Source organism: Semicossyphus pulcher, unplaced genomic scaffold (assembly GCF_022749685.1).
Source record: "Semicossyphus pulcher isolate SPU_LCO1_2020_fin unplaced genomic scaffold, fSemPul1.0.p SCAF_10, whole genome shotgun sequence".
Classification (NCBI taxonomy): domain Eukaryota; kingdom Metazoa; phylum Chordata; class Actinopteri; order Labriformes; family Labridae; genus Semicossyphus; species Semicossyphus pulcher.
Window position 1 is genome coordinate 7,215,920 of NW_027211604.1, and position 16,760 is coordinate 7,232,679.

Genomic DNA, 16,760 nt, shown 5'->3' on the forward strand with positions numbered 1-16,760 from the left:
AACGTGTTGTCCAGCCTGTCCTTGGTACACTGCAGTTTAAAAGCAGACGGGCCCAGCCACGGAGATGACTGCTGATGTTGTCCCTGATATGTCTTGTAGCACATGAAGAACACCACATGGAGATGTTTACAAGGTTAAACACTTGATTATCACTGGAGGGGGTCTTTAAGTATTCAACATTATTCTTGTAAAGCAATGAATTAAGTTCCTGTGTTTTTGATTAAAGCAAAAAAGTGGTTAGTTTTGGGATGAGAGTAGAAAGATTTCTCTTTCTCGTATCAAGGATCTTAATTTGTATATATTTATCGACCAAAGTGTTAAAAAAGTACTTGCAAAAGAAAATAAATGTATATAAAAAACTTTATCTCTAAAAGTACAGTGTTGTGTCGAGGCTACCCCAGAAGAGTGTCTCTCTACAACAATGTTAATCACCATCATCATTATAATCAGTGCAGCTACAAGAAGTGCATCGTTAATCTTGAGTGCTCATTTTTGTCACTATTCTGATCAGGCACCCATCAGAGCTGAGGAGCTCTCACTGCTGAAGGAGAACCAAAAGGTCTGTGCCACATCCTTCAATAGTCTATGCAAACTATCGCCCATAAATACACAGTGTCCTCCATCACAAAATGACTCTAAGACAGGTTACGTAAGCCTGCAGTTTACTTGTGGAGACAGAGCCTTTTTGTTTCTCACTCCACTGAACTGGGGAAATGCGGGAGGAGGGCATGACGCAGTGCTTCCCCCCCTTCTATTTCCCTCCACTCATCCTCTCTCTTGTCTATATTTAATGCTTATAGATTCTACTTATCTCCGCACAGACACGGTTGCCGTTTAGGGAGTCTCTGTGCTGCTGCAGCGTCTCCATCCTAAATGTGACATGGAAAAACAAACGTAGTACAAAAGCAAACAAACAAAAAAACAGCAAAGGATGACTATAGCTTTCGTGACTTGAGGTGGTTGTTCGCACAATCCTGTTTGGATCCCAGGAGAGGAGCACTTTACCAGCAGAGTAAAAATAGAAGCACAGTGCCAAACATGGTGTCCCAAAGAGTATTAGTATGTACAGGGTTTTTAATTAGAATAACATTAACACGTCCTATAAGGAAAACATAGTATCACCCTATTGCTGGTTTACTTTTAGTCATATGTGCTTTCACCTTGATTCTCCTTTTAAGAAGCCGTTACATGTGGTTTTATTTTGAAGGGGCAAAGGGAGTGATGCAGATGTTTTGTGTTACTCCCAGTTTTAGTAGCAGACTGTAGACGGACAGTAGATTTGTATTTATTTATGACAGGTTATATTGATGACTTGGCTCTTTTCTGTCTTTGTGAGATCAATGTATACAGCCGTAAATGTTTCTCTAAGCAGTAGTGCTAGAAGTACTCATCCTTTACTTAACAAAAGGAAAGATACAACAATCATAAAGTACTTCTTTACAAGTAAAAGCATTAGTACACATGTATAACAACCAAAGTTTACGTTCAGTATCAAAAGTTAAAGTACTCATTCTATGGTCATATGTCCCCTGTTGTTTTATTATGTATGACAATAATGGAGATGGTTTTATCTTCTTTAAGTTTAGTCCAGTGGTTCTTAACTTAAGGGCTGACTCCTCCAAAGAGTCACAACATATAACTGAGCAGGGTTGTGACATGATTGAAAGACTCTTTTTTTTCTTATTTTGACTTTCTCTGATCTTTGTTTTCTTGCCATTTCTACCTCTTTGGACCTCAGCCAGTTACAACCCGAATCCTGTAAGAGGTTTAGAAGAACATTACTCCTTGTGGGCACTTTTTGACCCTTTTTTTTGAGATGTCACAAACAGAAAAGGTTGGGAACCACTGGTTTAGTCTTAAACAGTGTGTTGTATTTCGTAAGATGAATGTTTTTAATTTGAAAGGCAGCTTTAGCTGTGAAAAAGGGTTGAGTATTAACTTGGTATATACATCATTATCTGAAGATTGTGTAGTAGGGCTGGGCCATATGACGATATATCTCATCAAAACTTTTGTCTATGTCTACGAGATAGAAATGTTTTTCTATCTTGTCTCTATTGTAATTTACAGCAATTGAGCGTGACAGCTGGGTGCATGTCAACTGCGTGTCTGCTGCGGATTCAGCTGGGTTGATCGTGCCGGCCTTGTCTTTCTGCATGAGTTTATATAAACAATTTGTATATGTTCGCTTTATAAAAGTCACTTAGATTTATTAAAGAATGAAGAGGCGTCTGCTCAGCTGTAAATGATCATTAATAAATGTAAATAAAATATATAAAAGACCCTGTTTGCCAGATCAAGGGCTAGTTTTGGGTCTTTGTTTTAAAGGCTTCCGTGGGTTGGTGTTAACAGAAAACAATCTTATTCACTTTAGAAACGGGACCTTAATTAACACAAAGCGGAAACCCCCGTATGAGCCGAGACGGAGAGAGAGGGAGAGATAGCGCCCGAGCTACGTCTGTAACCTGTTGTTATTAATTCATTTTTTACTGACATAATGTAGGTTAAGGCCTACGTGAGATGAATGACTACGTTTTTATTTCAAACAAAATTAAGCAGGAACCGCGATGAGGAGCCTGTGAGTGACTTTATCTACCAAACAACTTCCTAGAAATGTAAATGATGAAGTTAAAAAAACAAAAACAGCTGCCCTGGAAACGCGTCAAAATAAAAGCATTGTGAACAAACGAGGGGAGTCAGAATGCTGGATCGGGCTTTTACTTTGAAAAGGCATACCGGAAGTGTTGCTTTCCATGCTTTTTGACATTCTCTACAGAGAGAGGTGTTATGGCTGTCGGAGATCAATACATTACATTTCATTTTTCATTCTTAAATTTACTTGAAATTGTTAAGTTTGCACTGAAGTTCTCAATAAAATAAGAAAATACTTTTTTTTGGTCAAGTATTTAATTCACACAGGATTATCCAAAAATAGGCTTTACCATGTGGGTATTTCATAGTGACTAATTATTTATTATTTATTATTATATTTATTATTTGTTAAATTACCAGAAAACAATCAACATCATGATATGTATTGTTATTAAGATATGAAAACTCCTATATCACGATATATTTTTCCTTATCACCCAGCCCTATTGTGTCGTAAAAGTATAAAGCTATAACATAAGAAATAAATAATTACGTAAAGTACAAATACCTCAAAGCTATACATGAGTAGTGTTAGTATAGGCCTTTTTCCCCACAGTTGCAGCTTACTGGTTTTCTCATTCACTCCAGCATCCACCCACTCACTGTAAGCATGTCTGCCCCCCCGGAGACCGTGAGCATGCAAGGCAGTGTCGGCACACATAACCTGGATAACTCACTGGTTTGATCTCTGCATCTCCTCTGGGCTCGTCTCTCTATGGTGCTGTCAAGTTATTTACCATAAGCTTGACCTAAGCGTTACATAAAGAATCATGTAGCACAGTGCATCTTAATAAACTACAAAAAATAATCACTGGGATAATATATCACAATTTATCCTAAAAACATGTTTCTGAATTTCTCCTTACGTTGAGTCCGACAGTGTTTTTGTGCCTCTGTGTGTGTTTTTTCTTATTACATTACACTTTGGTTTGCAGCAATACCCTGACATATTTGTCAACAAAATCAGTTCAAAAGCCAAAATAAAGTGAAGAGGAAGGGAAAAATAATTCTCAGTTACATGAAAAATGTCCAGTGTCCATGGTGATACAGAGATATTAATAAATAGGATCACAAAATAACACATTTACACTTGTTTGGGGAAATATCGTTGCCATAGTGAAGCCGAGAAGAAGGAAAAGGAGATGTTTTATCGTCACAATTTAATGCTATTGACTTGCTTTGCTCTTCAAGTCGCACCCAGTATTCACGCGTTCGTTCATTTGCATAATCATGGTGATTGAATCCTCCATTTTTTCTCCTCAGGGTTGCCTTTTCAGTTCTGTCAGTATAAAAGCTGCAGCTGCTGGGTGCAGGCAGGCCCCGGACCCTGCAGCAGCACTGCCATGCCTCCTACACTCAGATGTTAAGTCTACCGAGCCCCCGCACTGAGCATGCTCAGACAAACCTTCTGCTGGATCTCGAGACAGGAGTTTAGTAGTCATCTGCACAGGAAGGCTGAGATGTGACAAGAACAGTGGGAGGCCATGGAGCTGAGATATCTGGCAGTGTGAGGCAAGCCAGAAGCTGCTTTAACACAAAATCACACCCACATACAAAAACACATACAGGACTGCACGAGCGTACAAAGCAAGCAAACGTCTCTACAACACAAAATCTTTTCAAAAGTGCTGGAATAAAAACTGTTTTAGCATAAATACAGTCACGCAAGAGCACCAACAGTAGGTCAAAAGTAGGTTTTATCTTTTGGAAAATATGGCATAGTAAGCAAGTTTTTGCCACGTGGTTGAAATCTTTAAATTAAACTTTTATGTTTTTCTGCCACATGGAGCTGTTACAAGTGTAGTGCAGAAGTAGGCTTAATGTTGAGAGCTATGTATCTGACGGTTGAGACTGCAGTCATGTTGGGGGGAGTGAGGCTGTATTTAGGCACAGTTTTGCTCTGAGCTAAATACTTATATCATGCTCACATGTTCACAATGCTGATGATAAGCAGCTCTGATTATTATGCTAATTAGCAATAAACACAAAGAAAAGAAGGTTATGTGAATCTCTTTAGTTTTTGGGCTATAAACAGAAGTACTGGTTAAAAAATGTATGGCCTAGTTAAGCCTGATGATTCACTCTATTAAAAGTCAGGGCCACACCAAAGCTCTTACAGTCTATCCTATGAATTCTTCTTCATTACCTAGCCAAACTGTTAGCATGGCTAAAAATGAAAGCTCAACATTTCAGTTGAGGAGGAAAGTTGTTCCACAGCCAAACAAGCCTCCCGTCTCCGGTACAGTTGGCACTTGCGTAGGTTCAATAAAGAAATGCAGAGAAAGCTGAATCTGCTTTGAGAGAATAAGTGTTGCTTGTACAGCACACAGTGTTACAGAGGAGCTGAAGGTATGAACATAATTCATCACAGCTTTTTGGAGCACAATAGACAAAAGACATTGGAAATGAGCATAAAAAAATGGAGCTGCAAAAGTATGAAGTATAAATTGGAGTTCTTTTAATTTTGCTGGTGTTTTATCTGACCTATTGGCAAACCTCCACAAAATTCACCGCACCCAGAGCAGCCTGCGGAAAAATATTGTTTAATTATCCATGGCAACTGCTGTCCTGTTTATTCAGGTCTGCTGGGAACAATTAGGATGTGTGATTTAACAAACAACAGCCAGCACTCCAATCAAATACAGCTGCGTTATTTGCATCACCACAATTCAGGCTCAAATGGTTGTAGAGAAACAAAAAAATAAATGATTTTTTCACGCTAGCACCTCACCACCCACCTCTCCTCCTACTCAGTTGCATAATGTATGAGGCTATTTAAGCTCTGTCATCGCATTCCTATGACAGTACTGTAAGTAAATGGATATGTAAATAAACAAATACACAAACAAAACAGGCGGACAAATGAGATGTAACAACTGAATAAGGGACCTGCATTAGTTTACATCTTTCTGTTCAAAATCTGCTTTTTTCCGGCTCTGCCAAAACAATTTCTCAACATGTAACACATTCAAAAAATCTAATATTCTTAGATGATAAAGTAATGTCCTTATTTACATCACTATCATTCATTCTTGATGCAATTCCATGTTTTTCTGTGCTCAGAGAGGTTGAATCTTTGTGCATCTCAAATAGATTTAAGGAAGGATTTTAGTACATTTTCTACTTCCAAATCTCATAACTAATTCTCTCTCTATCCAACAGTTATATTTATGATGGGATTTTATTTTTAATGATTTGCTGAGTTTCTAATAAATTCTATAGCCCTCTTAAACTTTATCCCCAAATGTCTTTATTTGTAATGTTTTCATAACTTCTGTGGTTCTTTTTAAAGGGGAGCGCTATTGTTAATACTGACTGAAATAAATAAACAAACTCTCAGTCCAACCCCTTGAAGATATACTGCCTTAATGACCACAGTGCTTTCTTGTACCAGATAGTCTAGAACACGATGCTGTTAGTGCATCTTTTAGGAGCCTTGTAGAAAAAATCACCCGATACAATGTTTCCTTCCTCTGTGGTTTTGAGTCTGCATACTCCATCATGAACATTTTTTTTGTCAGTCATAAGTCCACTCAGTATTTCAGGAGTTCAACTCTTCAGAAAGAAAACTAGTTTGTACTGCCATCTGGTGGAGATACATTGAAAGAATAGGAGAATTACTGTGTTTTTCTCTTCGATAAATGGTGCTGCAGAATGTCCAATAGAGACACAACTAACTCAACAATGTATCTTTGTGAATCCATTCAGAAATGTGCATGTGTATTCTCAGCCAGTCAGGTTGAACCTATTCAAGTCTATGAATGCTGCTCTTATGAAAAGACAGCAACTTCACTATAACCCGATTAGCCCACTAGGGGGCACTGTGGCATGAGAAAGAGACGAGATTGACGATCTGTTTGTGGTAATTTGCTAAGAGTATGTGCCATTCAATTTTTGAAATAGGGCTCCTCTACAAAACAACCCCTAAAAAACAATCCAATAGGAGTCCTTATGGATGTTTCTCTGGTTGATAATTCAGCCCAGAATAAGGCCATTTTTTTCAAGTTCTTCTCTCCGGAGAAAGCGGTTGACAAAATTGCTACAATTGGCTTCTTCACTAGATCGCTGTATTTGACTCTCACACACAATACCACTCCCCTCCCTCAGCAGTGAGAGTGCCTCTGCTTCAGTGAACTTGTTGGTAGCAGTGGGCATTTTGTCACAGATTCCTTTTCCCTGCAGTCATCTCTCCTGGCCCTACTCATCCTCTGAAGGCTGGAAAGTCCTCCAAAGTTTTGCTGTTGTTTTTCTCTACTCGGATAAAAACCTCTATCCCATTTTGGTAAGGCAGTTCTGTAATAAAAGCTTTCCAGATCCTCGGAAAACCCCATCGTTGATGTCAAGGCCAATAAAAACACAAGTAAATCTTTAAAGGAATGTATTAGCGGACAGGTTTGCTGATTAACTGAGGCATGAGTAATTTTCTGCATATAAAAAACAGTTTGACATTTTTAAAATAAACCTCTGTGCCTTTTTTTGGAGATATATAAAGATTGATGCAACGCTTACATCATATGGTAAATATAAAGCAGCTGGTTAGCTTAATTTAACGACATCCATCCGCCATATTGTGCACGCCAGTACATTAGGTTCTAAAGATATCACACCAGGAAGTTAACATTTCTAGCCAGGCGCAGTCGGCACATACCATTTTTAGAACCACTTCAATAGTTTTTCACACATGACTTTTTGCATGGATCAAATATCTATTTTCACAGTGCAAACATGTGATATTCATTTTCTAAGTCTGAAGACAAGCATGTCCTGAAATGAACTTGGCTTTTGTGACAGCAGTTAAAAAAAGAGAACTCTTCTCTTGGGTGAGACAAGCAGAAGCAGAGGGGGCTTGTCTCACCCTCGGGGTTCCGTTCAGCGATAATAACCTGCTCACTATACATTATCCCACTTATTACATGGCTACCTACTAACGAAACAATTATTTGACACAAAATATTGATTTGGAAATGATTTTATTAATTTAATATATTTCTGTTCAAAAATATTCCATTACACTCGAGTGAGAGCTGCGTCCATAGCAACGGTTAATGGTCTGTAGCCTTCTTAAAATGAGCTAAGCTAGCTGTTTTCACGTACATTAAAATGAGCTAAGCTAGCTGTTTTCACGTACATTAAAATGAGCTAAGCTAGCTGTCATTACTCACATTAAAATGAGCTAACCTAGCTTTGTTACTCACATTAAAATGAGCTAAGCTAGCTTTATTACTCACATTAAAATGAGCTAAGCTAGCTGTTATCGCTCACATAAAATGGAAACGTTTCCACTGACGGTGAAGTAAGACACGGCGAACGGGACCGCAGGAATCAGTGCAGCAGCTTATTAAGGTTTTCTGTCTCGTCACTGTCAGAGTCTGTTGACAGTTTCTTTTCCATTCACCGTCTTTAAACACCGCTGTGTCCCGTGCTGTTTACTTCATGTGCCACATTCAGTTTTGTAGCTCTCTCTGTCGTAGCCTTCAGTTTCTACATTGTTTAACCTTTATTGCTTTCTCTCCGTTGTTTTCATCTCTTCTTTTTAGCCACTTCTTTTTGGGGGATTGATATGATTACAGTTTGTTCTTCAGATTGTGTGATGAGAGCCGACCCCCTAGCAACGGTCTGTTCTTCATAGTAACAGGTCTGATATCAAGAAATCGCAGACCTTGGAATGCTGTGATTATCCAATCAGAATCAAGTATTTAACACAGCCGTTGTCAAAGTAGTACTCTTCATTCGCACAGCATGGCTATTGGTGAGGTATGCTGTGTATTTCCCTGGTTTAAACCCTGCAATCCTTCTCAAATACACTGCTGAGAGTTCTTTTTATGCAAAAATGTTAATCCTGAAAAGCAGCCTCCATCCTGTTGCATAATTTCCTAAAACACTATCAACACTGAGACTACGTCTATCTGTTTGATTTGCCTGTACTACGTTATCTCATATAAATAATTATCCACGCACAGACACACACCCAAACAACAGTACAAGTACGGACATGGAGATAAAAAAGCCGCTCTTTGTTCAGCAAGTGGGATTTTATTTGTCTTTGTGCTACACAGCTGTAACACAGGAAATAACCATGTGAAAGTAAACGGAGATAACCACAATTAAAGAGACGTAACATCTGAGATCACATTTGGTAGTGTGGTCACTAGGCCTTAGACAAATAATGAGACAAGCACAATGTTGGATTAGCACACTTCTGAGGCAGTGATACATTTTCATAAAGCACATGATGACGCACGCTGCATGGAACCATTGTGCATCTGTAAATCTATTAACCCAGTTTTCACATGATTAAAAGGCACTTTATCTTTTCCATTATGAGTAATTGGAACTGAAGACAGTTCTATTATGTGGCTTGACTGTCTTGGGATAGAGATAATCACTGATGGATCCTCGCATTTATTCCTTTAACCCTCTGTTTTCCAGAGGTCCCATCCAGGCTAATTTGCTGCACATTATTTATCATCAAACATTTACAGAAGAGCAGAACCCAGACTGATAAGGTTTACATGACTGATAAGAGCATGAATGGATTTATAAATGCACTTTAAACTGGTACTAATGCATTATGCCGCTGCATGTATTGTTTCAGTTATAAATGTAATAATATGATATTTGATATGTATTGAGGTTCCCATGAAATGTCTATGGAGTGCTATTTTCTTTAATATAGTTTTGTGTTAGAACAAATACCAAGTTATGAACTTCTAGCTAGCTCATAGGTCCTGAGCTACAGGGGAGAGGGGCATAAAAATTAGAGAAAGTTTTACTGGATCCAAAATTAGTATACGTATTTGATATTTTTATTTTTCTGATATATCTGCCGGTAGATTTATTTTATATCTTAACCTCAGATTTCTTCTTTTATTTGTGTAATCTACATGATAGGCAGGTATACGCCGTATACCCACTAGGAAAGCTCCCAGAGTTCTGCATAACCACCTAAAAATGTGCAGGGATATGTAACAACATGCTTTCATTCATAAAATTGACCGTACGCTCCGTCTCTGTCTGTCTGTGTTACGAAGCGCGGACTCTTGGACCATATGGGTTTCTGTCGGCCGTGACATGATGTCACCTTACGTTACCAAGGAAACAACACAGTTGCTTGGCTGTACTTTCTCTGGCTCGTCAGTAGCTATGTAGCATTTCACGCTTCAAATTAACTAACCTTAATGTGTAGAATGACCACAGAGATATGAAACAAAAGCAAACTCAGAAAACATTCAGTGTTTTTGTAAGCCCACTGGCCCTGAAGCTACTGCCGCTTTGTGAACCTGCTAACGTTATGGAAACGACAGAAAGGGACCCTGATACCTGTTTTGAGGCAGAAGCTACTGTAACGTTTAGTGATAGTGATGCTATCGTCCTACCTGGTGAGTGGAAGTCGCATTTAAGTTATATTAACGTTACTGTAACAGCAGGGGATTGTTTGGTATATTGAGTTGCATGTGTACAAGGCTGGGCGGAGGAAAATCAGAGCATACCCACTACAATAAACTAGACTACACCTCTGCTTGTATTGTCTTAAAAGTTTCTTTCTACAAAATTCACCATCCCAAATTCATACAAACAAATAAGCCAAAGCTGAATTTCATTTCATTTCAATTTCATTTCGCTCTTTTATTTTATAGCAACAGAAGAAGTTGACAGAAGCTTAAAAAGCTCGAAAAAATGTGCATATTTGATCTGTCTGCATTTTCGACAATGAAAGTACTTGTTAGGACTGATGCTGTGTAGAGAGCACGGATGCATCGTGAATTTATTTGAAGTTTGAAAGCTAAAGTTGGTATCAGATCTTTTTTTGATTGATGTATTAAGGATTACGATGCCGCCTTCAGAAAAAAATTCAAGATTGAACATGTCTAGTGAAGGTTCACCATCCATTTCCAAATGCATTTATTAGCTTTCGACTGGCATACAGAGGCAAAAAGTTATCGCACATTACACTAGCTTTCATCAAGAAAGTTCTACTTCCTGTTCCTGTTCCAATCATGGGTCCAAACATTTCCCTTCTAATGGCTTCAACCATTGTTCCAACTAAAAGCGAAAATATACATTCAAATACATTTAGATATTTATAAATAGATTTCTTAAAACAGGTTTTGAATAACACATTTGTATTAAATAACATTTGACTGTGGTCACATTTGGCGAGTTGTTAAAGAATGAAAATGAGTTGACATAATTAAGTTTAGTATTTAGTCCTACAAATCACTGTAGTGACTGTGATTGTGACACTATAAGTTAATCTTGTTGAGTCTTTTTAAAACAAAGCAAACAAAATAATATAAGCATAAGTAATAGCCTAATGACAATAACAATTATAACCAATTTGACATTTTTAGTATTCAAGAACAGATGCTCAATCACATGCTGCACTCCAACACTCCGACCAGTCTGTTACACTGCTCAAACTAGGTGTGAATGCTGTCTGCTGAATAACTTGCGCTAATCTGCTAATGCTGCGCTTGAATGATGAATGAATCGAAGTATCTAAGATGTGTAAGATGATGAGTGTGAGTCTGGAGGTGAGGAAGATGACTGAGGAGGTGATGAGGACGATGGAGGAGTTTAAAATGCAAGACCAGCCTTGAGAAATGCTTGAGAGAGTGTTCATATGTCTGTCCTGTGTGTGTGTGTGTGTATGTGTGTCAGTTGAGCTCCAACTGACCTCAAGTGACCTCCTGCTGAACTCAGCTGTTGCCGTGGCAATGGTTCATGAGTAACAGTTGTGTGACTTCTTAGTCTGGCAGTTGATTTAAATGAGATTTAAGGTGAAAACATCCTCTCACACTTCTGTGCTCGTGTCAAGACCGTAAATGCTGTCAATACAAAAATGTAATATTACCATCACAAGGTTCTAATGAAGCCGTCATTTTTATTTTATAATTTTTAATTTTACAAAAGGGCATCCATTTGGAGTTCTCCAGAAATATTTAACATTAGAGCAGATGGGGCAGTTTGTCAAGTTTCTGTGACAGTTGGGCATCTCCAGGCAAAAGTGTACATTTTTTGGTTTCGAGTACCCATCTAACAGAAGCAGATGCTTTCAGCATTCACACCAATTAAACCTGGCTAACCTGGCTCTTTCCTCATCTTCTTAACTTAATTACATGTTACAAGGCCAACACCTGACTAGTCGTCACAAGATTACAAGATTTTATTTGGACACTTTTTTTGATGACTTTCATCGACCAATGACAATCAGATCCTGATATGCAATATACCTCTCTTTGTACATTATAGAGTGTTTAATTCTATGAGGAGTTATACATTTTAATTAAGAAACTACGAATTTGAAGCAGGTGGCAATTAGCCTAGCTTAGCATAAGGACCAAAACAGTTTCCCCCTGCTTATGCCAAGCTAGCCTGTCTCTGTCCAAAGTTTAAAAAATGTGCCTTTTTCTTTTTTAAAGTAATAATCTCGAAGATTTTCATTTAAATAAATGTCTGTTAAGTCATCACCGAATGACGTAGCACAATGGTGATTGAGCCTATGGCCCACTGATGAAAGGCTTTGAATTTGCAGTATTACAGACTGGCTGTCTGGTGCGACTTTCGCAGAAAAGAATCACAAGCGGTGCCCAGTTAATGACACGTTTTCCATCACCCAGCAGTGGTTGGCAACACTGTCTGGATATCTGGGAAGTGTGCTCCCGCAATTACCGTTAATCACCATAGCTGCCGCCAAAGACAACGAAACTGAAATCTTCGAGATTACCACAACAATCTATCATGGGGAGTTGTGAGCAGTGACTTTCTATTGATTCCATACAGTATTTAGTGCAACATGTAAACATCCCATCTGTTTCTCTCCATCCATGTCTTCTCATGTAAATTACGCCATGTAGTCTCCTTTGATGGATTCCAGCAAGTTTTACTGAGGCTCAAACTTTCAACACTCAAACTCTGACTGACCTGCACCGTGGAGACGTACGTGCTGAACGTGACTGGGAGCTATTACAAAATCATCCCCCTCATTTCAGGGGAGTCAGCTGCATTTAATGCTTCCTATAAATGGTTCTGAGCCTCCATTCTGACTTTGTACTCCTCTGCCACCTGACCTGAGTTAATTTTATTACCTCCATTTTATACAGTATATTGCTATGCAGCTGCTGACTTGTTCGCTTCCACTTTCAGACCTTATATTCATGAAACTAAGTGTGATTTAATGTCTCCTCCTCAGCGACATCTCCTCTTCTACGAGAGTAAAGTCACCGATTCCTCCCAGAGGGATTTCTTCCCCTCTCCCCGCTTCAACCCATCACTACCTCAACTCTCACTGACAGCACCAAGGCTCACATTAAACTTTAATGTGCCTCCACTCGTCACTGACAACTCCATTTCCATCTGCACATTACCACAGACATGTCGTCTTCAGTCATTAAAAGGACCACATAGAGCTGACATAATAGAATTGTTCATTATACAGTGGGGTTTCTGTTATATAGTGGTGGCCTCATCAAGAGTTAAAGAATGTGTCTTTATAAAAACTGATTTACTCATTAAATAATGCACTTTAAAAAGTAATAAATAATATAATTAGAGCAGTAATGTGATTACAATTCTGATTAAATAGATACATTTGACTTGTTTTACCTTTGATAAAGGAACTTAATAGATTTATTATATAATAATTTTCTTGGTGGACTCCATTCACAGTCCTTATCTTTTCTTATCCTTCTTGTTTCACTGAACACATTTGTCAGTTGGCAATATATTAGAACTGTTAATGCCAATGTATGAGAACAACTCCAACAACACAAAGTACATACAGGAAGCAGATTCGATTTATATTTTATTGTCCTTGTAATGCAGTGCATGTCCAGTAGGAGTCAGGCTTGTTAGGCGCAGCTTCACTCAATCATGTGACTTCATTAATACAACTATTTCATCATAACTCGGATTGTGCGTCCATAAATATTAAAAACAAAAAGTCTTGTCCAGTTGCAGTAAATCTGTTGAAACGTCCAGGAAGTCTCTCAGGTCATCCTGCTCGGGTCGAGGCAAACATACACGTGTTGTACATATCAAAATGACCTGCTGGTCACTTATTCACTTTCATAGGTAGGGTTGAGGGGGGAGAAAATAAACAAGTTGCAAACTTTTAACCACCCATGTCTCCATGCTGTTCGCTGGGAAACTTACTGAGTCATCTATTCGTTTTGCTCAGAGCTGCTTTGCTCACTCTTTATGTTGAATGCCTCGTCTTGTGTGCTTTTTACTTGTGTCTGATAAAGAGACATTTCTCAAGTGGCCCAGAGGCGCAATCGCAGAAACGATGCAAATTCAAATTAAAAAACGCATACAAAAGTCCAAAGCGAATACAATGGAAACCCTCTGCAAACTGAGCTTACTAGTTAACGGCAGCCACACTTAGCAGCAGTGGTTACTCTAGCGAAGGAACCATTCTCCATCAGATGTGATCAAATTACACCAAAACCAGAGACTTGAAGCTGTGTGGGTGTTTCGTACAAGTACTGAAGTAGTGTTTTTGCACAGTAGTCAGTCAGGCCCGGCCCTCAGAAACAATGTTTTGTGATCTGATAATCAAAAACTTTGGTTCCCGGCTCCTTTTCTCCGCCGACTGTTCCACGCAGGTGCTGCAGGCCTACGTTTTTGATTTTACATCTTTTCCAGATTTGTTGCCCTTTTTTCAAACTGAAAATCTCTTTGGCCGTTGCAGCGCGTTTGCACTTGTTGCCCATCTTACATTTCAGTCCAGTGAATTGACAAGGAAATAATGGGAACCTTTTAATTAAGCACATACGCTGTGGAATTGTTTCATGACTTGACCAGTACATTAAGAAAAATAGATTTGTACATTTGTGATGTTGTGACTTGAGTTTCACACCAATTGCATAATCTTTGGCACCTCACTCTAAACGTCTAACTGATACTGTAAATGGTTAGCTAATCTCCTACCGTGAGAGGTGGAGCAAGTGTATAATTTACAACATGTTGCTGCCAGTCTACAAGTCCCACTGGTCGCTAGCATTTCATCTTAGCTCATTAGAGATTCCATTTGTCCCGTGTAGGGTGAGGCTCTTCCCCTCAGTTTGTGTCTTAACTGTGTCTATATGTTTCTGAGACTGTTGGGGAAGCCTGTGTCCGTTAGTGAAGGCCAATCGTTTATGCCCCGACACAGGAGTGAGCTGCAGTTTTCTGCGAGACAGCCCTCTGCAGCGAAGCAGCTCTGCGTAGGCCTTGCGGAAATCCCTGTTGAAGGCTGGATAAAGGATGGGGTTAAGAGCCGAGTTGAAATAGCCCAGCCACAGCACCACTGAGTGAAGCGTATTGGGGGGGTTTGTCTTTGCTCTAATGCCCGTAGAGGTGAAGTAGGTGAAATAAGGGAACCAGCAGATGACAAAGGCCCCCAGTACAGCTGCCAGGGTCACTGTAGCTTTGTGCTCCCGGGCGATGGCTGCAGTTGATGCTGTGCGTGCAAATGATGGAGTAGCAGCACGAATACGCCGCGCCTGGACCAAAAAAAAATGAAGAAAAGGTTAGAGAGAGCCCGAGGACACAGGAAGTGAGATGAGATGATCTGATGGTGGGATGTATTTTAGACTCGTAACTATTAAAAAACGAACCATTGCGCAAGACTGTTGAAGCTTTGCAGATGTTTTGATTGACATCTGCAGATGTGAAAATCATCGTAGTGCGGCCCAAAAAGTATGTTTGAGTTGTCTGAGTCAGAATCGGAGGAGGAAGCAGGAGGACTGCCATTTGACAATATTTGCTATTTAATCACAGTTAGCAGTTAGCATACACGTGAAACGTTAGCGATGATGCCCATATTTGTTCACAAAGCTCTAATTTATAAGGCAAAACGATGGTTCTGCTGCGTTAGCTAATGCTAATCCAATACAGACCTGAACTCTCATTGGCATGGTTCAACCACATGTGCTGAAAATACATCATAAACAGCCAACACGCATTTATCAATGACCACCCCAGATTTAAGCCTTAAATTTGATATATTTCAAATTTGGATTGGATCTAATTTCTAATACTTTTAGATGGTAAATATTATGTACATTAGACCCTAAATTGCACAGGCTTCAGGATTTGTGTTGGTGGTTTGTTGTCTTTTGCAAACATGTTTCCCCTAAAATGCAGATCACTTCTTATCTTGTTGGATTTCTAAAATAGCAGCCTCAACAGAATCAAAGAGTAATGTGTGACCTTTTGTATCCCAGCTCACCCCTTGTGATAAAATGAAAATGCACACACTGACCTGTTCTCGTGCCACTCTGAATATGCAAAGATACATTCCACACATAAGCAGCAGAGGCAGGTAAAATGAGCCAAAGGCATAAATAAGGACATAGTTGTTATTCCATTCAAACTGGCAGTAGCGTCCCTCTTTGTCCTCATCGCCGATGCCCCAGTCCAAGTGCTGCACTCTGTAGTCCGCCATGTTCAGGCCCAGGTGGATGGGCACAAAGGACAGAGCCAGTGACAAGGTCCAGATGGCGATCATGCCCAGTGTCACCCTCACAGGGGTAACTCTCCTGGAGTAGCTAAGGGGAGCAGAAATGGCGAGGTATCGGTCCATGCTGATGGCCAGCAGGGTCAGGATGGAGGCCGTGCACAGCATGACATCGGACGAGATGTAGATGTTACACAGGGTTCCTCCGAGGGGCCATTTTCCGCCACGCAGCTCTGAAGTGGCAGACAAGGGCATCACCAGCAGGCCTAGCAGGAGATCTGTCACTGCCAGGGACACCACGAAGCAGTTAGCGACGCGCCACAGTCGACGGCTGAGGCCAACAGCCAAACACACCAGCACGTTCCCACCAATGGTCAGGATGATAAAAGACACCAGGACCAGCCAGCGGAGAGCCGTGGAGATCATGGTGACCTCCAACAGCGGGCTCTGGGTCAGTGACACAGAGCTGCTGGTAGTGTCTCAGTAGAAAAACAGCCTCAGCCACTTATTTCCAACAACTGCTTGTTCACTTGTCCATCAGACAACCATTTCAGTGGCTCCTGTGTATAGAGGGAATCGCATAGATCACATCCCATCCATCTCTGTTATCACAGTGCCACAGCCGTTGCCCTCCCAAGTAAGCACTTCCCTGGTAAGAACAAGAACA

The 16,760-nt window shown here is 39.9% G+C and overlaps 1 protein-coding gene across 1 annotated transcript; it reads right to left on the bottom strand.

Annotated features, from left to right (window-relative positions):
- Positions 1-14,657: 14,657 nt before the first annotated feature.
- hrh2b (histamine receptor H2b) lies at positions 14,658-16,552 on the bottom strand. Its single transcript, XM_069671689.1, has 2 exons — positions 15,899-16,552; positions 14,658-15,137 (listed from the first exon to the last, which is right to left on the bottom strand). Exons 1-2 carry the CDS (start codon positions 16,517-16,519, stop codon positions 14,658-14,660), a joined length of 1,101 nt encoding a protein of 366 aa, XP_069527790.1. The 5' UTR covers positions 16,520-16,552.
- Between the last annotated feature and the right edge of the window lie 208 nt (positions 16,553-16,760).